The sequence below is a fragment of the Uloborus diversus genome, chromosome 9 (genome assembly GCF_026930045.1).
Source record: "Uloborus diversus isolate 005 chromosome 9, Udiv.v.3.1, whole genome shotgun sequence".
Taxonomy (NCBI): domain Eukaryota; kingdom Metazoa; phylum Arthropoda; class Arachnida; order Araneae; family Uloboridae; genus Uloborus; species Uloborus diversus.
The window spans coordinates 43,029,676-43,052,635 of record NC_072739.1 but is presented as its reverse complement, the minus strand read 5'-3'; the positions used below and the strand labels follow the sequence as shown (position 1 = coordinate 43,052,635).

General features: G+C 35.9%; 2 protein-coding genes across 2 annotated transcripts; one reads left to right on the top strand and one right to left on the bottom strand.

Annotated features, from left to right (window-relative positions):
* Positions 1-4,833: 4,833 nt before the first annotated feature.
* Positions 4,834-18,351, bottom strand: LOC129230183 (uncharacterized). Its single transcript, XM_054864586.1, has 4 exons — positions 18,139-18,351; positions 16,320-16,492; positions 6,193-6,465; positions 4,834-5,532 (listed from the first exon to the last, which is right to left on the bottom strand). Exons 1-4 carry the CDS (start codon positions 18,349-18,351, stop codon positions 4,872-4,874), a joined length of 1,320 nt encoding a protein of 439 aa, XP_054720561.1. The 3' UTR covers positions 4,834-4,871.
* A 778-nt stretch (positions 18,352-19,129) lies between these two features.
* LOC129230182 (uncharacterized) lies at positions 19,130-20,100 on the top strand. The gene is made up of 3 exons (XM_054864585.1): positions 19,130-19,332; positions 19,537-19,832; positions 19,943-20,100. Exons 1-3 carry the CDS (start codon positions 19,130-19,132, stop codon positions 20,098-20,100), a joined length of 657 nt encoding a protein of 218 aa, XP_054720560.1.
* Positions 20,101-22,960: the final 2,860 nt, after the last annotated feature.

The window sequence follows — 22,960 nt, the reverse complement described above, 5'->3', positions numbered from 1 at the left end:
AATGAAACTCATTTGTTCGCTTTTAATGGTAAATATTCAGAGTGCTGTTGGCAACATTTCTATTGTAAAGTTCGTTATTAGTTAGGATGTTCATTTTAACAATCCTAGTTGGGAGGCACAAAGCATAACTAATTTCCAGCTGATTCAATAATTGTTAATAAATATTATTGATGTTATATATTTCAGGAAGAAAGAAGTCCATCAGGCTCCCATAGTGGATATGATCACTGACAATGATCATACTTGTATTGATGGTGGGCCAATTTCAGAAAAGATACTGAAAAAGTGACGACAGCAGCAGAAGCTCTGCTATTATTAAATGAAGCTGCAAATGACAGTTTTACCTTGTTTCCAAGTTCACAGGACCAAGGTACTCAAGTCACGAGTGGTGATATTGAGACAAAAGTTTTGATGCGTGTGTCAAAACTTACATCAAAGCAGCTCAATAGTTTGACAGGGCTGAATTCGCTGCAACTACTGAACCAACTTGCTGAGCATGTAGGAGAAGTTTTACAAAAATTCCCGAGAAGAAATCTTGATATTTCAGAGCGAATCGTTTTGGCAATGATGCGCATAAAGCTGAACTTAAGCTTTTCTGTCATAGCTATCTTATTCGGTTGTGTGCCAACAACAGCCCGCACAATATTTGAAGAAACTGTCCATGGCTTGTGTGCTGTGTTACAGTCCGTAATTGTATGGCCATCAAAAGATGATGTTGTGACAAACATGCCTAAATGTTTCTCAAAATTTAGGAATGTCCGGGTTGTTATTGACTGCACTGAAATGCACGTTGAAACACCCAAGTGTTTGAAGTGCAGAATAATGACATACTCCAGGTACAAAGGTCACCAAACAATAAAGTATATGATTTGCACATCCCCTGATGGGCTCATTACCTTCGTTAGCAAGGGTTATGGTGGACGTGCATCTGATGCAATGATTTTCTCCCAAAGTAAAGTAGTAGAAATGGTGGAACCATACATAGATACCATTATGGTGGATAAAGGATTCTTAATTGAAGAAACATGCAAGGATCACTTGATTGAAGTGATCAGACCACCATTTTTGAGAGAGAAAAAACAATTCAGCAAAGAGGAAGCACAACTAACAAGAGACATTGCCAGCGCACGTATCCATGTGGAACGGGTCATTCAAAGAATAAAAATGTTTAAGCTACTTCAAGTTGGTAAAATACCTTGGAATATGGTATTTTTAATGGATGAAATTATTACAGTAGTTGCAGCGATTTGTAATCTTGGAGCACCTTTGTTAAAGGATGACAAATACTGATGTACAGTTCTTACTTCAGGTTGTTCATTATCCAGTATGCTAAATATCTATATTTTTTCTAATCATTAACATTTTATTTATTTTGGTCTTTTGTTTTTAAATAGGTGCTTCTGTCATGCATGCTGCTCTTCACCTGACACATTCAGGGGCCAATCCAGGATTTTTTTCTCGCTACCTATTTTTGTGAAAGTATTGCATCATTCTATTTTTATGAAAGTTTTTTTATCAGCATTGTTTTGGTGAATTTTTAGAGGCATCCTAATATTTGTAAAAGAGAAGTAGAATAAGTGAAATTTTAGTTCCAAAAGTGTAAATGTCATCTAGTATTATTTTTTAAACAGGTTTCGTTTTGGGGATGGGGGGGGGGATAAAAACCTAAGAAGTACGAAAAATACCATCGTAATACTAGCTTAATGGGCTATGTATTGTGTACAATATTGGAAATTATGAGAAAAACGGTTCAACAAAACAGATGTTAAAAGATTGCGATAATATTGCATAAATACACTTTGGCAAGAAACGGCTAAAAATTAGTTAAAATACTACAAAAAGGTTCCTATTTAAGCGATTGTTCATATAAACCTGCTTAGAATTTTACGAGTAAATTTTGTTTTAAACAGAGAATTAATTCTATATTTTAAAAAGGGAATTTTTGTGAAATTTTCAATATTTTTGTGAAGCTACCGATTTTATAACTTGATTTTTGTGAAAGTACCGATTTCAAAACAAGATTTTTGTGAAGGTACCGAAAAACGGTAGCAAAATCAGCCTGTATTGGGCCCTGACATTTGACTTAATAATCTTCATATTTACAAATTTTTCATATGGTTATATACCTACTGGGGAACCCGCCATAGCTATGACAGGGTGATTCTACTGTAACATGTGTGACATTTTTATGTGTCTCATCTGTCACAGTGGCATCACCTTAGAGCTGCAATGGGTAATGCGCCATGCATTGCACCTCATTAGGTGGTGTGGAAGTTGATGCATTAATTTCACTAAGCTTATACTTAAATCTTGACTGTTGGGACGTGTTTTATGTAAAAGGTGAAATTTTCCATCTGAGGTAAGGATTAGAATCAAGTATTTAGTTTATTAATGCTAATCTGAATTCCAAAACTGAATCAAATGTTGTCTCCTAATGTTATATCTTTCATTCTTTTCCATTCTCTATTTTAATTATCTTGATTTTGTTCTTTCAGTTTAAGGTGTGGTGTATCCTTTTATAAATACGCCTGTTAGAAATGTAGTTTCAATTTTTTGGGATTTTTACCTCTAAACTTAAAAGTTTACTTGGACATAGATAATAATTTGCTTTAACTACAGTTGTTAAGTTCTAAAATAACATATGCTGTGGCTCATTCATGGCATTATGTAAAAACATCATTATAATTCATCAATGAAAGAGAGTATAAGGTAAACTTAAGTGTCAAAGATATTATTTCTATGCTTTAAAAGTTAGTTTATATGTATGTTTTTATTTTTTTGAATTTTGCTTCTTGATACTTAGATTTGCAATGGTTGAGAAGCAGATGCAAACTTTTAGGAGAAGTATGATTCATCAATAGAGTGTCTTAAAACCAGTTGTTATTCTTACATGCAGGTTGTTGTTCTCTTCTTGCAGTATGAAGAATAATTTTACTGGTATGTATACTAAAAGATGAAGTAACTGCATGAGATACTTGCTCTGAGTAATTAAAAATGACTTTTTGATTATTTAGCTAATGCATGAGTTATATAATTCAATTATAATTTGCAAGCATCATTTGTACTCTTATTTTAATAATTTTTCAACAAAAATCTGATTTATATTCATTGTCTTCTCTTCAATCACAATATACATGTATTAGACAACTTGTATTGCTTGCATTCAGTATCAAATGGAGTAAGTTATGAAAATGTTAATATAAGTTTAATACAATTTTACAGTGTGTTAAGAATTGATTTTACTTCTTAATACCAGTGTAATACTAAATTAACTGTATAACTTAATAATAAAACTCAATGGATTTTCCAATCGAACAAGCAAGTGATTTATAAAGAGCAAAGAGTAGTTAGGTAAATTCTGTGAGGATTAACCACAAAATGTTCAACCAATGCAGCTACATTCTATCCAAGTAAAATTATTTTAATCAAGAGAGACGAACTACACTGAATTCATTTTTCGCATGCTTAAAATTAGTATTGATGGTGTTCAAAGAACAAAATTATTTTTTACTTTTCAGAGCAATTTTCAACTGCTGTTTTGAAGACTTTTTTTTTTATTTCAAAAATTATTTAGAGTAAATGTAGAAACTGTTGGAAATTAAATCTATATTCAGTTTTGTTTAGCCTGAAGTTAAACAGGTTAAGAGAATCCAACTAAAAACTTGATGAGTGGTCTGCCCCCGAGAAAAATTGAAAAATACTATTTTTATAAAACAAACAACATCTTATTTGAAAACCAGAGTATATTTAGTACATAGGAAAATTGAGCAACCTGGTAAAATGAAATTAGAATTTTTTTTAGAAAATGGAATTTAAAAATGTTTGTCTTAAAAATATGGCTTCTGATACGGAATTGGAGCGAATTTTGAAAAAAAAAATCCCACAAATGAATTTTTCTTGGCCAGTGTAGCTGTGTTGAAATAATTATGTGGTTCTTAAATAATGAAAGAACTAAAATAGTAGTTAAGTCGCAGAGTAAGAGGAAAGTTTAATAACTGCTTAAAAATGCTGTTTGAGCATTTTGGATAAAAATTAAATATCAATTCTATTTTGACCGAGTGATTTTTTAATAGCAAATTGTTGAGATATTTTTCGGCAAACAAAATGAGTTTCTAAATACATTGAAAAACACCAGAAGAGAAATGTTTTAGAGACTGGGGGGGGGGGGGGAGACTAAGTATGAATAAAATGATTTTGGCAGGAAGCCTGTATTTAGATTTTAAAAAAGTTTAGGCTATCTTGTAGTTGTGTTCTTCCAAAATATGAAACTAAGTATTTCTAGAAAATCTAATTGATAAACACCACCATAATTGGACAACAGAATTGAACCTAATGAATTGGTAAATATACTTAAGCTTAATAAATACTTAAGCAACACATTTCAACTCGAGGTTTCTTACATTCAGCAAACCTCATTAAGCCCATGAAGTTCTTTTGATAATAAGAAATATTCAAGTTGTATAAACCAGGTACAGATATAGATATTTTTGCAGAATGAATTTTCTATTCAAGCAGCCACTTCTTTAGATCTATGAATACGCACCACTTAATAAAAGTTAAGTTTTTACTATGAATATTTTTAGTAACCTTTGAAATATGTATGAAAAATGGCTTACTATTAACAATAAATGTTTAAAATATTTATTTTAAGCAGTTGTTTTTTTACACATTAAGCACATATTAGTTTTTATCTTAGCACTATACAATTCCATTTTACAAGCTGAGTATACAATTCTACATAGATTACATAGCTTTCTACGAGTTCACCAGCAATCGGTAGCATATAGTTAAAGTAAACAACACACAATGCTTTCACCATCTTCTCTGCAAACGTTTTGCAAAAGGGCACAATGATCTTAATGAAAGAATTGTCATAAGACGCAAACACAACAAAATGACACTTGTCTGCACCGGTTAATAGCATGCCAAGTTGCACTTGGCCGTAATACCTGTGTTTTTTTTTTTAAGCACAAGTCGGACTGTTCATTCACCGTAATGTAAGGGAGGTTTTGCACAAATCCGTCAGCGGGTGTCGTTTTACCTACAATAGGGCACTTTATTTCAAGCAGCACTACACTGTCCCCATCGACAGCAATACCATCGGGACTGAAACCCAGCCATGGAATGGTTGGAACAACCAACAAGCCAAAGTTATATATCGTCATACCACATTTAAGCATATATTGTTCTTTAGCAACAGTTTCAGTTTCTGTACCATACACCATTGCTGTATTTTGAAATTCTTGGCTTAACATCGTCTTGATTTTTTTCTCCCAATTCGGAGCTTTGTTTTTTGTGTACGTGTAAAGTTCATAGCATACACTCCCTGTAATACGGTGAGACCGTTCTGCCAACCACGTTGAACTTTGCTGTTGAACGGACTTGGCTAAGTTGTAGGCTTTTGGGCTAGACACCTGGACATTATCCTTATAGTAGGATTTAAGCTCCTCTGGCAACGCCTCGAGCTTCTGCTCCTCCCAAATCAAATCTCTTGCTAGAATCTTATTCAGAAGGGCATCTTCAGTTTGAAAGCTATAAATAAAAAAAAGAAGTAAGACAAATGAATTGCATAACAATGAGACTAAAATAACAATAAACAAAAAAAAAATTGAACATATCACACACTCAGAATATATGCTTGCGCTTTTTTATAAATTTTAATTTCTGTCTAGGAAATATTGAATTTTTTGCAACTACTCGGTATTGGCCGAGTACCTGATCGAAATTTGGCCGAGTACCAAGTAGTTACCGAGTACTCAGTTCGTCTCTATATTACATTATATCTTAATGTTAATTTGATACCTAAATATTCCTTATTTATAGTTCTTAAATTTAAGTTGAATTTGCGCAAGTCATAATGTCTTTTTTCATACCTCATTTATCTTTCAGTTAATTAAATAACATTTAAAACATCAAACATGTTTAAGTTGGTAGGTATTTGATTGAAAAAGAATTGAATTAAAGTAAAAAATCAAGATTTATGCAAAAAAAAAAAGCTACATCAACTATTATTTTTATTCAGTTTATTGCATTTTGAATGAATATCAATATTTTTTTCTTTAATTTCTTGTAGCCTTTCATCAAAAATTTGGTTTCCATTTTAATTTTCTAACATTGAAATCAAACACTAATGAATACCTTTAAAATAAAAGGGTGTGGATTATATAAATAAATCTACCAAAAAATAAATACCTTGTAGTTGGGACATCAAAGCTCGCATTGGCATGTCGTCGACCCCTCACGTGCAAAGCAGCAGCAGAAGCAGGACAAGCACTTAATAAAGAACGACGGAAGCGACTCCTTTGTTCATCGGATATGGTATAAACTATATCTGTGGTTTGCTCTACATGGCAAAAGTCTTGCAGAGGAACCACAGCATAGCATTTTTCAACATCTTTCTTCCGAACAGCCCATTCACACTCGACATCGGTAGAAGACAATTCCTCCAAAGTCATGATATCAAATCTAAAGAGAAGGAATAATGTCAAACTTACTAAAAATTAAAACATTTATTAAAAGAAAGCCCAAATGGTACCTTCAAACAATTTTTCAAGCAAATCAGGGGTTTCTGAATACTGACCAAAAAAAAAAAGAATGTAGCATAACTTTAAAAAAAATCTGAAATGTTTTTTAGTCAAAGCACATCTCTTATTTTAAAAATCCAATTATGTTTTATATTTAATATGTTTGTCACTGATCAAGAATAAAAAAATAATTACCACATCAGAAACAAGGCAAAGCAACTATTTACCGACTTAAAAAGCATTTTTTATATTCAATCAGAAAGATATATTTTTAGTCTTGGATAGAGTGCCATTAATGTGCTCATGCGGAAAGCCAAAAAATTTCTAAGACTAAATCTATCAAAGCGCGAAGGAGGTGTGTTTCAAATAATGCAGCATTGAAATATTTAAAAAATATAGCAGGGGTTAAGCATAATTGTGGTGCAACTTACTTTTTGCCATGAATCGCCTAAATGATCCTTAAGACTAATTCCATTGACATAACAAAAAAAACCCTTAAATCATACATTCTTAGTTATTTCAACTCGTTCAAAAACTTAGATTGTGATTATTTTTTTAAACCATGGTTTTAATATAAAGTTCAATCATGTTTAGCAGTAAGCAAAAGGTTGCGACTACTACTAGAAGCACTGAAAAAATGCCGAGGAAATATTTTTATAACCAAAATCTTTTTTGAAAAAAAAAGGGGTGCATAAAGCTTTATACCGAGTACGGGGTACTCGGTCAACGTGCTCCTCAGTATGTCTATATAAGGCACGAAATAAAAAATAATTACATTTCCCAACAAAGGCACTTCAATTCCTCTTTTATGCAACCACAAAATAAAAGTTGAGTATCACCTGACTCCACTTTGAATTCATTTAAAAATACATCACTGAAAAAAACCTTAAAACTTAAATATTTTCTAGATGCATATATATCACTCATTCCTTTCAAGAACAGCATAGCTCAAAAATTAACGATTTTGAGATATGCCATTTTTCAAATTGCTATGAAAGAGTAGCATATCTCTGCAACACCTGCATTTCTATAACTCAATATTTCCCCGTTAGAGAGCAAAAGTCTCATTTTGGCATTTTCAGACAAACTTGACTTTTTTAAACAATTTTTTTTTTCTTGAAACAGATGAAAAAACATAGGATATCTTGAACAAACCTTAGGTATAGAAATGTTTAACCAGGGGCTTTTTATTTACGTTTTACAAAATGGCTCTACCTATAAAATCGCTCCCCTGAAAAATCATTTTTTGAGTTATGCCGTTCATGAAAGGAGTGAGCGATATGTGGGATAAACATTTGAATGAAATTTGGCTTTGTTTGGGAATCACACAACACGTTACAAAAGATGCTTACTGCTATTCTAATCAATCAATTTTACCAATTAACAAACACCTGAAAAAGTGTTTGACAATTCTATTTGGTAAATAAAGTAAAACCTTAAAAGTTAACCGCTGAAGTACTCCACTGCACAGTAGTGTATACAGAGATGCTTTGGGAACATAACCACCAATGAAAATCAACAAGTCCATGATTTTCAAGAAGAAAAACATTTATTTTTTTAATTTTATTTTCTACGAATCTATTTTAAGCAAAAACAAACTCTTCAAAATAATTTTAAAAAAAGTTTAAATTTCCTAAACTTGGGGGTTAATAGTGAAATAAGTCCTTACAGTTCAACCATGGAATGAAGAGGAAGTTAATGAATTTTACTAATTTGTTATTCTTTGCAATGACTGAACAATTGGTTTTGTGTGATTTTGCAATTTAAATATTTGCAGGCAGAAACCATTATTTATATTGCATGAAATACTTATCGCCCCCTTGAAAAGACGAATCTTCCTCAGGTGAACCACTGAACTAGACGTTCAAATATAATTGCTTAAAATTGACTAACTGCTTTCAGAGCTAGATAATATGAGCGCACACATAGTGAGTGGATGCATAGCTGTGGAAAAGAATATTATATGATAACTTATGTTTGACTTACGCAACTGAGTATCAGTTTTTTTAAATATTTGCAAATACATTAATGAAAATTTTCACCTCTCATTTCTATAGATGCATTAGTGAAAACCAAAGGCAACTTCTTACTGAAGATAATCTATTACCTGCATGTCTTTTTGTAAATCAGCAGATAGTTTTGAGTTGCGTGCAGATACTATAAATAACTGTCTTATTGAGCTGCTTTTAAACGGAATTCCTTTTCATTCACAATGCATATACTGTTTGTAAATCCAAGTCAACTAGCATTTCTGTACGACAAATCAGATTAAGTAGAGAAAAAGTAGAATATCAGAAGAACATGCATAAGCACTAAGGATAAAACTAAGTCATTTACATTTACGGTAACAGTACTTGACATTATTTTGGAGACTAAAATGCCAATGTAAAACATTTTGCAACTGTAAAAACTACTTCTGCAACATTTTTAATATAATATTAAACTTAAACTTTCTATTTGTACTTATATTTTGCAATTAGTTACAAAGTAATAAACAAGTAATGTTTTAATACATACCAATTACAGTGTATTAAAACGGCCACGCTATGTTTACATTTCCCATTGAGACCAGCTTTACAGCTACACAGAACTTTGTTAATTGTTGCTGATCCATTGTCTTTCAGTAAAGTTGCAGAAATCGAATGAGGTACCGCCGTTCAGTGCACTTGACTGTAGACACAGGGCGAAGAGTTCCACATTCGTGGTAGTGTTAACTTTCATGCCACACATAATTAAGTGATTGGAATTAAGGATCCGCTCAGCCCCGATGATGCAGCGATATCCTGACTGCCCACCCACATATCCAAAAATTTCCACCATGGAAATCCTCAATTCAATTTTTGAAGAAGCCATTTCAATCACACGTGCAGCAAAAAAAATCTTACTAAAGAAACCTATGAGCTATGTGTAGACTATATACTACATTACGAACTAATTATAAGAATAATACAATGCAAAATAATATAATAAACTAAATAACGTAATAACTAAATGTAATGCTAAAACAATAACTTAATTAACACTATTATAGCTCAATGAGAATCCAAGTAGCAAGCAAGAAACATACAAGTGCGGGCACAGTCAACAGCTCAGGTAACAGGCAGAAGTCAGACATCTTGTTTCTGGGTGACGCCCACTTTTTCTCATTGGAATCGCGAATACAAAATGAAACCAAAGGTGGAAAAACTACGAAGTCAATCACGGAAGACAAAAAATTACTGGTCCACGACCAGATCGTGGCAGTATTCTTGTTAATATTGAAGTTCTTTAGTGTCCTTTCGCCTTCCGTTGTCCGGCTTCCGATGAATTTAATATTTTCTAACTCCGGCTGAAACTGAAATCCGTCCCCATCTTCGGAAATCCAACTTCGGGGGACATTTTTTCTGTCTCGATTTCGGGCATCTGTGGTGATGTTTTGCAACTTTGCGTACTATACCATTTTGTGCATTTGAATCAGTGTTGTCACCTCCAGTTTCGTTGATGTTAATTTCAGGAAGGGGATTTAAGATCGGTGAAAAACGGTGCGTCTCCCTTTTAATAAAAACACGGGTTCCTCTTTTAGAAACTCTTTTGAAATATCGTTGGAGCTCCTGAAAGCAGAAGCCACAAAATTGGAAAAGTAAATTAGTATAGAAACTGAAACCAAAGGCATCACAACCAAAACTCCTAATCAACGGCATGAGTCTTCACATTAAACTAGAAAGAAAAAAAGATGTATTTTCACTCCTATCAGAAAAAGATGATTTTAAGATTGTTCTTCAATCGGCAAAACTTTTTATTAGAAAAGTTAATGTTGCTCCTTCAATTATATAAACGCACGAAAAAGCGTTAGAAAAAGGTGTCATAAAAATGCCTATAAGGCGTGTCGATGTAAAAACATTTAGCTTCCCAAACGGTTTGGCTTCGACCACCTTATCAAATGTGTACCTAGGTCAAATTCCCACTCGAATTATTCTCGCGTTCACATCGAATCAAGCATATAACGGTGCCATAGCTAAAAATCCATTCGAGTTTCAACATAACAACTTAATTTATCTAACTATTTTAAATGAGAGTCGAATGTATCCTTCTAAACCATATCAGCCCAACTTTGAAAACGATTTGTATGCTAGAAGTGTTTTGAGTCTTTTTACTCATTTCAATCGTTATCACTATGCTCAAAATCTTAATATCAATTATCTCGAATTCAAACATGGTACAATTTTTACTGCGTTGATTTAACGGTCGATTTCGCTGCAGGTGAAAGCCATCTCAGTCCGACTAGAAATGGAAATATTGCGGTAGATATAAAGTTTGCGACGCTGCTGACTAAAACCCAAAACTTGATAGCATAAGCAGAATATCGGAACACAATTGAAATCGACAAATCGAGAGGTGTATATACAGATTATTAATGGATACGATACAATCGTGTCGCTTTGCATGTGGAGATCCTTATATCCGAAAAAAAATTGGAGGCGTTCTGCCTTTGGATAAGTTAATAAAATATCGAGGTAATTTTTATCGCATTTATTGTTAATATGGACACTAGCGAATTACCGAGTAGTCATTGGGATGCGATATATTTTTAAAACGACGATTCATTTTATTTTGACAGTTATAAAAAACAACCGCCTACAAAAATTTTAGAATTTTTAAATCGAAACTCAAAAACTGCGATGCATAATGTAATTTGTTTTCACTATGATCTTACGCTATCGTGCGGATACTTTTGCTTATATTTTTTACAACAATTCAGTCGAAATCCACCTCTGACTCATCTGGGTGGGAACAAGACACGAAACGAAGCTTTTATTAATCGATTCGCAAAGAGGAAACTTAGACTTTCGAAATGCTGTTATTACGTACACGAAAGAAATCAAAACTGCTCAGCCGCTATAAATATGGCATGACGTCTATTCCTGCATTCAGTTTGACTTTAGCGATGGAGCGTTTCGGATATTTGACGACAGATGAGGATGGGATCAAATACCTGCACTATATGCTATACAAAAGTTTTGCTGATTGTGTGAAAGATGCAGTATCGGAAAAAGATTGGCAAGGTGAAAATGTAGTTTATTTTACAGTGCTAAACAATTCTGATATTGTAAAGCACATTCACGATTCAAAGATAGATACAAAATATCGTTATTGCTACCTTTTGAAGTCACCACTTTTGTATCACTTTTCTGTACACAGCACTGGAAGCTCACTACATAATGATCTTCTTTCTCAGATTTTGGATGCCAAACCATCGGTTGAGAACACTCTGCTAGATTGTGGAAACTACAAAATGAAAATTGGTTATTTTAAAGTGTTGAATGCTGATTAATTTTTACAAGAGCTACATAATACAGCTGAATAAATTAACTCGAACTCATGATTATTTAGAGAAACTTATCTTTTTGTTTGGTTCGAACATGTTTTGAGATTGTCTAAACTTGACTACACCTGTCTGAAACTGTCATTTATGCTAATGTATGTGATAAACTTACCTTTTTGTTTGGTCCAAACATGTTTAAACCTGTCTACGTCTGTCTGTAACTGTCTACTTACTTATGTCATCTATGCTAATGTATCTCCTGCACCAATATATTTGAATAAAATGTCATTGCACTTACATTGTTTTTTATTTTTGTTCTGCCTTTTGAAAATTTAACTTAAATACAATCCTTTTTCTTTTCAGTTGAATAATAGACACCCTGCAGAAGCATCCAATTGAGTATATTGGTTATATAAACAATACTATACCAAACGGATGGATCCCTATAGGGATGCTTTTCACTTTATTTTTTGCCTCCTCTTCTTTTTTTGAGCATGACTATAAGCACTTATTGTACATGCAATGCAATTACATGAGTTTTGATCTACATAGATAAACTACATACCTAGAATACAAATTGATAAACACAAGACGATTACATGAACTACGTGCATGACAATTGCATAAACTACATACGTAACAATTACATAAACAATTAGATAAACTACAAATAAGACATGCAGTTCTAGTGCTACTATCATGTGTATTAAAAATCAGAGTCGTTGACATCTTCTTCTTCTATGTCTTTGATTTTAAAATGACCAAATGGTAGCGAATTAATACCGTCGTTGTATAAATATCTTTTGTCGTAATACGCTGATAGCCCGACTTTATTTTGCACAACAGTTTGAACTTCGTGTTTTTTTTTTACATTATTGAGATTTGCTGCTGTTGGGTGCAAGATCCGGTTAACAAAACCTCTCTATATGTTTCAAGATTGAAATTTTTTAAAGTACACTTTTTAATGCCTTTAGCTGTCATTTTTAAATTTTCAATATATGAAAATGCATACATTTTAGGTTTTAACCCTATAAATTCTTTAATTGGTAATATGATCTCGCTCTTTAGGAGCCCCATTTTCCCTCTGTTTGCGTCGTCATGCAAAAAATGATCAGAAGTTAATTACTTAAGTCTAGTACTGAGTGAAAATGTGTCCTTAAGTCTGAAAATGCGTCAAAACATTGAATTTGGACATAAAGACTGTCTGTATCGCAGTAAATCAGCTCGCAAGCTGTCCATACCTCTTTTTCAAACATGAGTAAAATAATTCATGTCAATGTAACTTCGAAAGTTCCAATATACAATATCCGCAAAAAATCGGAGAATTTAAGAGTAAATTTGGTTTTTTCATTTCGAATAAAGTTAAGTTTTGATTAACAGACTCGAAATTATCAAGCAACGGACTTTGAAGATTTTTTTTACAATCTTTTTCGGTTAGCGATCCGACTACGGAAATTTTTTTTCTTTGATTGAGCATTAAACGACCAAAGAAGCTGTTATTCATTTTTTTAAAGAATGATTTTGAAAAATCATCATTCGCCTCTTTACGTTTCTCGTTGTTAAAATCTACGTATGGTTTTAACCATTGCGTTTGAGAAAAAGAAAATATTTTGTGAAGTTTTGATAATACTTTACTCAGCCTAATGTAAAATTCAAATTCAGATAGTGAACAATGTATTTTTTTAGGGTAAAAATTTGGGGTTAGTTTTCTACTCGGTAGTGTATGCTTCAAATTCAATTTGTCACATGACTTTTTGGAATATTTAGAGAGCATTTTATAATTAATTGACAAGTGCTCAACTGCGGGAGGTAAATCTTTGCATTTATCATGCATCGAAGGAGGGCATGACATGTCGACTTCAAGTATGAATCCCACGGGCGAGTTACAATCATGTTTAAAAAGATCAAAGTTGTTAATTTCTTCAGAAGTTAACCAAGAAAAGTTTCCAAACGGTAAATTTTGACTCATGACAAACCCATAAAGATTATTAGCATCAAGAGCTAATATGTAATTGTGTGGCTTAGAACTATTATAACTCTCTCTGATGTATGGATTATTCGCTATTGCATATCACTTACCTAAATAACTTATTCCCCCTCTCATTTAAGATTCGAGCCATATGTAATCATTTACATTACCCAAAAGCTGAAGTTCGACTTTAGTATATTTAAGACCTGCATTCCAAGTTAATTGAGCGGAAGTCAAATAAAAAATGCTGTCTAATCCGTAGTATTTTAATGATATCCGACGGAAGGCCAAGTACACCTCGGCTAACAGTATAGAATCTGTATTTTGATCAAGCTCTAAATAATCCGACAACGTTTGACACTTAAATGTTCGAAAACTTTTTTTGCATGATTATAAGCATCGTCAGTTATCGGTGTAAGAAATTAAAATGTTAAAGAAATCGTCGCGACATGGTAGTGATTTTTCCTGTAATTTTTCAATATTATCTAGATAACTGTATGGAAAAACTCCCTTTCTCAGTAAAACTTCAGCCTTTTTATTTTTAAAGAAAGAGTTAAAAATTTTGAACTCATGGTTTGATTTACTTAAACTGTCTACCAAAGTTTCTAATGAAGCATCTAAAAACTGATATGAATCTAAAAACCTTAAATTATCAAGTGAAAACATGGAAAACTTTTCTAAGTTTTATGGTATTATATTTATTACTTTAGCATAACTCTCAGGCATATTTTTAAAAATTAAATGTGTATCGTAATTTTTAGAATTATGAATAACAACTGGTATGAAATATGTCGCTCCATAGTTGAGATTACATCCTTGATGTGTTAATCCGTTAATGTATCCAGCCCCCCAATGATAATGATCTTGCACCTTAATATTATCCTGCACAAATTTCTTTTTACAAATGTGACATACGTTAAAATCATAGGAGTGATTTTCATTTTCTCTCATCGGCGCAATTTGTATCATTTTTTGAATTAGCTTTGCCGATAGTCGTTTTAGTTTCTAAAAATACTTGAATGAAATTTTTACCTGCATAGTATTCATGAAAAATTATCTTGTCTTCACTGTCTGTTACAATAATGCTATAGCTAATCGCTGAATGACGTTCAATTGGAACAATATTACTCTGCGAGGTCGAAGGCAACGCAGTCGAAACTTTTTCAGTCAAAGCTTCGAAATCTGCAAAAATGCAAAAGGGATGAAAAAGCATATTAGCCAAATTGGTAAATTTTACGACTTGGTTTTTAGGCACTGACACTTTTTGAATAGCTGTTTGTGAGATAGTAAAGTTTCTCTACGCGCAAAACCATTCAAACAATTACGACAGTATTAGTGAAGCCCCCGTTTTGTGTTGATAAATCTCTTAAAGTTCTTTATTTAAAAAAAAATGATTGCTATAAAAAAGCAAATCTATTTCGGCAACTTGATATTGTTTACTTAAATAAATAGGAAACACCTCATTCTCTTCAAAGCCGAAAACATTGATTTTTAACTTATTTAATTGCTCAAACACTTTAATTTTTGAAATTGCCATCGGAAACTTGATCCCATTTAATTTGAATTTCTTAACATACTTTTTATAGTTCCAGGCCATGTTACTATGGGTTCGAGCTGGGTATAAATGAGCAGCAATCGCATATAAAAAGCAAAGACTGTCATTACACTTTATATTCAGCACTGCATTTTTATTTTTCAACTTAGTTAGTAAGCTAACTTGTCCACATCCACCTCTTAAATTTCTATAATTTCCTATTCGCAAATCAATGTGATTTACTTTTTTTAATATCCAACCGCTTCCATTGCGTAAAAAGAGTTCAATACTATTAAAAATCTCTATTAAAAATCTTTTCAAAAGCCGCGTGAATGGATTCACCGATTTGAAAGCGTCAAAGTATCCGATGTGCAAAACTACAAAAATAGAAATCTCGTTCGATCGTATTTCCCTCATCGTCCACCTTTTTAAAAATGATATTCAAGCAAATGATTAAACGTATTCTTAATAAAACAGATGTGTTTAGCAAGTCGTAAATAATAGGTCTAGCATCGTGATAAAACCTGTGGATCGCTGTAATTTACTATGGTGCGAAGCGTTCTTGTAAAACCTCTAAATGAAGAACGATATTCGTTAAAATTAATCATTACATCTGCGTAAAAATAACAAATATTATACACAACAGTATCAATTTACTACAAAATAATCTATCACCTTTTTTTAAAAATTGAGGAAATATTATACACAACAATATAAATTCGCTACTAAACGGTCTATCCGCATTTTTTTTTAATCTCTATTTAAAACATGATCTGAGAGGGGGAATTCCGGTAAGTGCCGGGTTTTTTTCTTTAGTATCCGTCATTCTTGTTGTTATTTATGTGGGCTGATACTGCTTCTAGAGCCTTTTAAAGTGTAGGTAACATGTCAATTGGAAAATTAAAACGGTTCCTCTCCTCCCCGGCATCTCCCGACTTGCTGAATCCCAGGTAATAAAGATGTCTGTATTCTTTTACCTCCACTACATACCCCTTTCCACAGTTCACCGCATACGGGGGAAATTCCTCTTTACCGACCTCGTCCTCTAGATTCAGATCAAATTTTGCTTGTTTCTCCTCTTTCTGCGCTTTAGGGGTCCGCGGCTTGGAGACTAACAGCGAAATGGACGCTTCATCAACATCAAATATCTCGTCTATGACTCTCTTTCTGTCTAAAAAAATTTAGAATTAGCACTTTTTGCTTACACACACACACACACCAAATCTAACATAATATTTTTTTTACAAAATGGAATTAATACAAACAATATGAAAGCTACTTACCAGTGTAGAATGCTGCTCGATTTCCTTTCTTGCCGGTTGACATGTTGAAGTTTAGAAAATCACACTCGCAAGAGCAGAATCTGCATCTAATCAAAGATTCTACGATAAAACAAAAATCAACGATTAAAGTCATCGATTAAAGCCGTCGATTTAAAAGTCGGGAGATAGCCGGGGGGGAGAAGTAGCAAAAGCTGTTAAGTTCTGGTAAATGAGCGCTGCTTTGCAGAGCAGAAGAGTGGATGTGACTCCTCCTAACATCGGGTCAGCTATTTATACCGTTTGTGGAATCTCTATTCGTACAGCGACTCGTGACACTTTTCGAGCATATATCAAAGAAAAAAATGGTCTTTATCCTTCTCTCATAGTATAAACAATTACATTATGGAGCAACTTTTCAGACGCTATTCACAAACGACTCATAGGTACTATATTTACGTTCTGCTGGGGAAAGCTTAAGTGAAAAAAAAGATAAAGGTTTAGGATGATCTTTTGTGTGTACTTGTAGGACTGTTCCAATGTCGATGTTAAACGGTTCAGGTTACCAATGACAGCTGTTGGTTTGGGCATGATAACTTATAGTAGCGCAATTCAATAACTCTGTTTTAGAAAACTCTAAAGTATCTATTAACTACTTTGTCCACAGTACTGGTCGCTTGGCATTTTTTTGGAAACTCGATGGAGTTCATAAAGCGGGGCCTGAATAGATGCAGCCTTAGGCAAAAATCGCCTATAAAAATTTATAATGGCTAAAAAATGTTTCAGTTCATATATAGTAGCAGGTTCCGGAATTTTTTTTAATGGCTTCTTATTTTACAGGGAGAGGTTTTACACCAGAAGGAGTGATGAGACAGCCTAAAAAAGCTACTCCTTTTTTTCGAAAACACAATTAGCTGGTTTTAACTTAAGACTACTGCCTTAGAAGAGAGAAAACCGCTTGAAGATGTTTCTCATGCTCCTTCTCTTTAGTTGAAGCTATTAAAACATCGCTAAAGTATGCAACGCAAAACTCTAAACCAGACAAAACCTGATGAATGTAAAAGAGAAATGCGTGTCCAGTGTTTCTAAGGCCGAAGGGTGCTTTGACCAATTCAAACAAGTCAAAAGGCATTGTTATGGCAGTATTAGGTATATCGTCCAGAATAATAGGAACGTTGAGCACACCATTCCTCTCCCAAAAATTCCATTTTGTTTGGAACGCACCATTTAACGAAGAAACTTGAAAACACTTAACATTTTGACGCTTTGGCATAAACGCGGAATGAAGTGTTCATTCCGCCGAGAGCCAGGATCTTTTTACCTGGGCCTTCCTCTTCTGTTGATCGCCATCCCACACACAGGGAGCAGCTTCTGCCATCTTCTCATCTTTTCTTCTTATCTTGCTGCAGATGTAGGCGTCGTAGTTCGGGAACTCCCGTATCTGGCAATTGTTGTCCGACAGCCTTTGAATGGCTTCAATGGAGAGGCTCTGTGTCAACCTGCATGCGGGTGTCTGGGCGAAGTCGTAGAAAGAGCCAAATTCTTTTTACCTGCGCCTCCCTCATCCTGCCGATCTCCATCTTGCACATCGGGAGCAGCTTCTCCCACATCTTCTCTTGCTGCCACACATTTATTTCGCTTAAATTCTCTCTCGTATCTGGCAATTGTTGTCCGACAGCCATTAAATGGCTTCCACGGAGAGGCGTTGGGTTAACCTGCTTGCTGATCTCATGTCGAGGTCGCAGAAAGAGAGCCAGGATCATTTTACGTGGCCCTCCCTCATCTTGCTAATTTCCATCTTGCACACCGGGAAGAGCTTCTCCCACATCTTCTTTTGCCGCCACACACTTATTTCATTTAAATTTTTCTTCCATGTCATTGAGGACATAATATGCAACAATGACTTCTGCCACTGGTACTTGTCCTACCCACAGAGCAGATTGCACGGTGTGTATTTCTTAATACGTATTCATGTGTGGATTTGCAGCTCTCACCAATAACTTCACAGGGTGCAGTAAATCACAGAGGAAGAGGATGTTAAGAACGGGAGTGCGAGGCATCGGCCCCTGGTAGATTTTCAAAGACACCGCTGTTGACACGACGTGCGCCCGTAATCTCATTTTGAGAGGACTTCGGAGAAACTCGCAGGCTCGCACGAGGTTCCAAACTTCAGCGTCCGCCAAGCATGGGGAAAAAACGTCGGGGGCAGTGGCGGAGAGAGGAGTGAAGCTCTATAGAAAACGACCCTGGAGGACTATCCTCTCACAGACTAGCCTCATCTTGCTGCAGATGTCGGGGAGATCCTAGGTGTGATGACGATGATCGCCGGCGGAGCTGACACAGCTCAGAAAGATCGCCAGGGACGGACTTTCCTTCATATGGCCCTGCAGCATAGCGAGGAGGCTGCGGCATAAATGCTGCTGGCGGCCATCCTCGATCTGAACGCCCCAGACAATCAGAAGCGAACCCCCTGCATTGGGCTGGGAGAAACGGGTACATGCAGGTCGAAGGCAGTTGCTGGTGAAGAGTGCAAATCCACACATGGATACGTATTCTGAAATATACCCCCTGGAATCTGCTCTGTGGGTAGGACAAGTACCAGTGGCAGAAGTCATTGTTGCACAATATGCTCTCAATGACATGGAAGACAAATTAAATGAAATAAATGTGTGGCGGCAAAAGAAGATGTGGGAGAAGCTCTTCTCGTTGTGCAAGATGGAGATCGGCAGAATGAGGGAGGTAAGGTAAAAGGATCCTGGCTCTCTGCCGAATGAACACTTCATTCCAGCCACAGCGGTTCATGCCACAGCGTAAAAGCGGTATGTGCGAGTTTCTTCGAAGTCCTCTCAAAATGTGATTACGGGGCACACGTGGTGTTTCTGAAATTCTACCGGGGGCCGATGCCTCCCACTTCCGCTAGTAATAACCTCTTCCTCTGTGATGGGCAGGAGGGAGAATAAAGCCGAAATCCTGGTTGATGCCGGCTGCTTAACCGACATCCACGACGATGATGGGTATATCCCTCTGCAGCTGCCATCAAAGAGAGAGTGCCTTGGTGTGATGACGGAACTGATCACCGGCGGAGCTGACACAGCTCAGAAAGATCGCCAGGGAGGGACTTTCCTTCATATGGCCCTGCAACATAGCGTGGAGGCTGCGGCAGAGATGCTGGTGGCGGCCATCCCCGATCTGAACGTCCCAGACCGTCAGAGGCGAACACCCTGCATTGGGCTGAAAGAAACGAGTACGTGCAGGTCGCAAGACAGTTGCTGGTGAGGAATGCAAATCCACATATGGATACGTATTCAGAAATATGCCTCCTTCAATCTGCTCTGTGGGTAGGACAATTACCAGTGTCAGAAGTCATTGTTACGTATTATGCCCTCAATGACATGGAAGACAAATTAGATGAAATAAATGTCTCGCGGCAAGAGAAGATGTGCGAGAAACTGCTCCCGATGAGTAAGATCGAGATCGACAGGATGAGAGAGGTCCAGGTAAAAGGATCCTAGCTCTCTGTGTAATGAACACATCATTTCGCTTCACGCCAAAGCGTAAAAGCGGTATGTGCGAGTTTCTCCAAAGTCCTCTAAAAATGTGATTACGGGGTACACGCGGTGTCTCTGAAATTCTACCAGAGGCCGATGCCTCGCACTCCCGCGCGTCATTGAGGGCATAATGTGCAAAAATGACTTCTGCCACTGGTACTTGTCCTACCCACAGAGCAGATTGCACGGTGTGTATTTCTTAATACGTATCCATGTGTGGATTTGCAGCCATCACAAATAAATGTCTTCGACCTGCACGTATCCGTTTCTCCCAGCCCAATGCAGGGGGTTCGCTTCTGAATGTGGGGGACGTTCAGATCGGGGATGGCCGGCAGCAACATCTATACCGCAGTCTCCTCTCTATGCTACAGGACCATACGAAGGAAAGTCCGTCCCTGGCGATCTTTCTCAGCTGTGTCAACTCCGCCGGCGATCAGTTTCGTCATCACACCTAGGATCCCTCTCTTTGATGCGAGCTGCAGAGGTGTGTACCCATCATCGTCGTGGATGTCGGTTAAGCAGCCGGCATCAACCAGGATTTCGGCTTTCTTCTCCCTCCTGCCCATCCCAGAGGAAGAGGATATTACTCGCGGAAGTGGGAGGCATCGTTCCTCGGCAGAATTTCAGAGACACCGCGTGTGCCCCGTAATCGCATTTTGAGAGGACTTCAAAGAAACTCGCACATACCGCTTTTACGCTTTGGCATGAATGCGGAATGAAGTGTTCATTCGGCAGAGAGCTAGGATCCTTTTACCTGAGCCTTTCTCATCATGCACATCGGGAGCAGCTTCTCCCACATCTTCTCTTGCTGCCACGTATTTATTTCATTTAATTTCTCTTCCATGTCATTGAGGGCGTAATATGCAACTATGACTTCTACCTCTGGTACTTGCCCTACTTACATAGCAGATTGCAGGGGGTGTATTCCTGAATACGTATCGATGTGTGGATTTGCAGCGCTTACCAATAACTTAACAGGGTGAAATAAATCACAGATTAAGAGGATATTACTCGCGTGAATGGGAGGCATCGGCCCCTGGTAGAATTTCACAGGCACCGCTGTTGACCCGGTGTGTACCACGTAATCACATTTTGAGAGGACTTCAGAGAAACTCGCAGGGCCGCACGAGGTTCCAAAGTTCAGCTTTCGCCAAGCATGGGAAAACGACGTCAGGGAAAGTGGCGGAAATAGGAGAGAAAAACTCTTTAGAAAACAACCCTGGAAGACTTTCCTCTCACAGACTACCCTCATCTTGCTGCAGATGTAAGCGCCGTTGTTCGGGAACTCCCGTATCTGGCAATTGTTGTCCGACAGCCATTAAATGGCTTCCACTGAGAGTTGTTGGATCAACCTGCTTGCGGGTCTCATTGCGAGGTCGCAGAAAGAGAGGCAGGATCATTTTAAGTGGGCCTCCTTCATCCTGCCGATCTCCATCTTGCACACCGGGAGGAGCTTCTCCCACATTTTCTTTTGTCGCCACACATTTATTTCATTTAATTTGTCTTCCATGTCATTGGGGGCATAATATGCAACAATGACTTCTGCCACTGGTACTTGTCCTATCAACAGAACAGATTGCAGGAGGTATATTTCTGAATATGTATCCATGTGTGGATTTGCACTCCTCACCAGCAACTGCCTTCGACCTGCACGTGCCCGTTTCTCCCAGCCCAATGCAGGGGGTTCGCCTCTGATTGTCTGGGACGTTTAGATCGAGGATGGCCGCCACCAGCATCAATCTCGCTGTCACCTCCAAGGTTTCAAGCAAGGAGTGTGAAAATCTATTCACAGGCACCTTAGGTATGAAAGGAAAGTTTTGTTGCTTTAGGGGCAAAACAATATTTTCTGCCACGGGTGGACTCTCGATTTCATTATTCTCAGCAATCACTTCATACTCTGCTCATGGAAAATTAAGTGAATTGTCAAAAATTTGTAATTTGTCAACAAGCTTTAACTTGTCTTTATTTTTAAGTTCCTTGTGTCTTCCACATCCACATATAATGTTAAAACGAAATTTGTATTTACGCTAGTGGTGGGCTACCCTATTCTTTTGAGAAAGTGAATCACTCTTTCAAAATAACTAGTTCTTAGCAATTCAGGAATGGAAAAATAATATCATGATTACTTGTACAATTTGCATGATTGATTTTTCCTCATTAATTATATATCTGACTCATATTAAAAATGTGCACAGTCATACCCCTTGCTTTTCTTACACATGTGGATTCAATGGATGCCCAAAAAGTTGTAAAAGTTACCTAGCACTAAAAATACATCTGTTTAAACACAGAGAACTTTCGTTGAAAAAAGAAAATATTTCTTGCTCATTTTGTGGATTTCACTCTTATTTCAAAAAACGGTTCATCTCTCATTACAAAAATCGTGACCCATATTTCAAGGATGTTTAATTTTTTCTACAATTTTTTTAGAGCAATGATCGATAGCTGCATGTATTTGTTCCCTGTACACAATTCGTTTTACTTCATTACAAAAGTATAATTTCTTTTTTACTTCTGATTCATTTTCTAACATTTTACCAAATAAAATATTTATGCAAATGAAAAATCGTAATCTCACCACATTTGAAACATTTAATCATTAAAAAATTTTCGCATGTGAATATTCATATACATTATAAATATCGATAAAATTATTAAGCTGAGCACGATATAAGCGTACATATCCTCGAAACGCCGTTTCGTAAATAAATTCTACCATGATTAAACACACAAAAAACACAGCTGTACAACTATTTGTTTTCCTCTTCTTGTTTTCAAAAAAATATATATATTGAAAAAAAAAATAATATTGAGACAAATAACC

Coding starts and splice junctions, on each gene's coding strand:
- LOC129230183 (XM_054864586.1), bottom strand. CDS start 18,351: ATGATCCTGGCTCTCTTTCTGCGACCTCGACATGAGATCAGCAAGCAG. Junction 16,493..18,138: donor GCAGGATGAGGGAGGCGCAG/GTAAAAAGAATT, acceptor TTAGACAGAAAG/AGAGTCATAGACGAGATATT. Junction 5,533..6,192: donor TTTGATGTCCCAACTACAAG/GTATTTATTTTT, acceptor TTTTATTTATAG/CTTTCAAACTGAAGATGCCC.
- LOC129230182 (XM_054864585.1), top strand. CDS start 19,130: ATGGATACGTATTCTGAAATATACCCCCTGGAATCTGCTCTGTGGGTA. Junction 19,333..19,536: donor GGCAGAATGAGGGAGGTAAG/GTAAAAGGATCC, acceptor TGTGATGGGCAG/GAGGGAGAATAAAGCCGAAA. Junction 19,833..19,942: donor CATTGGGCTGAAAGAAACGA/GTACGTGCAGGT, acceptor GACAATTACCAG/TGTCAGAAGTCATTGTTACG.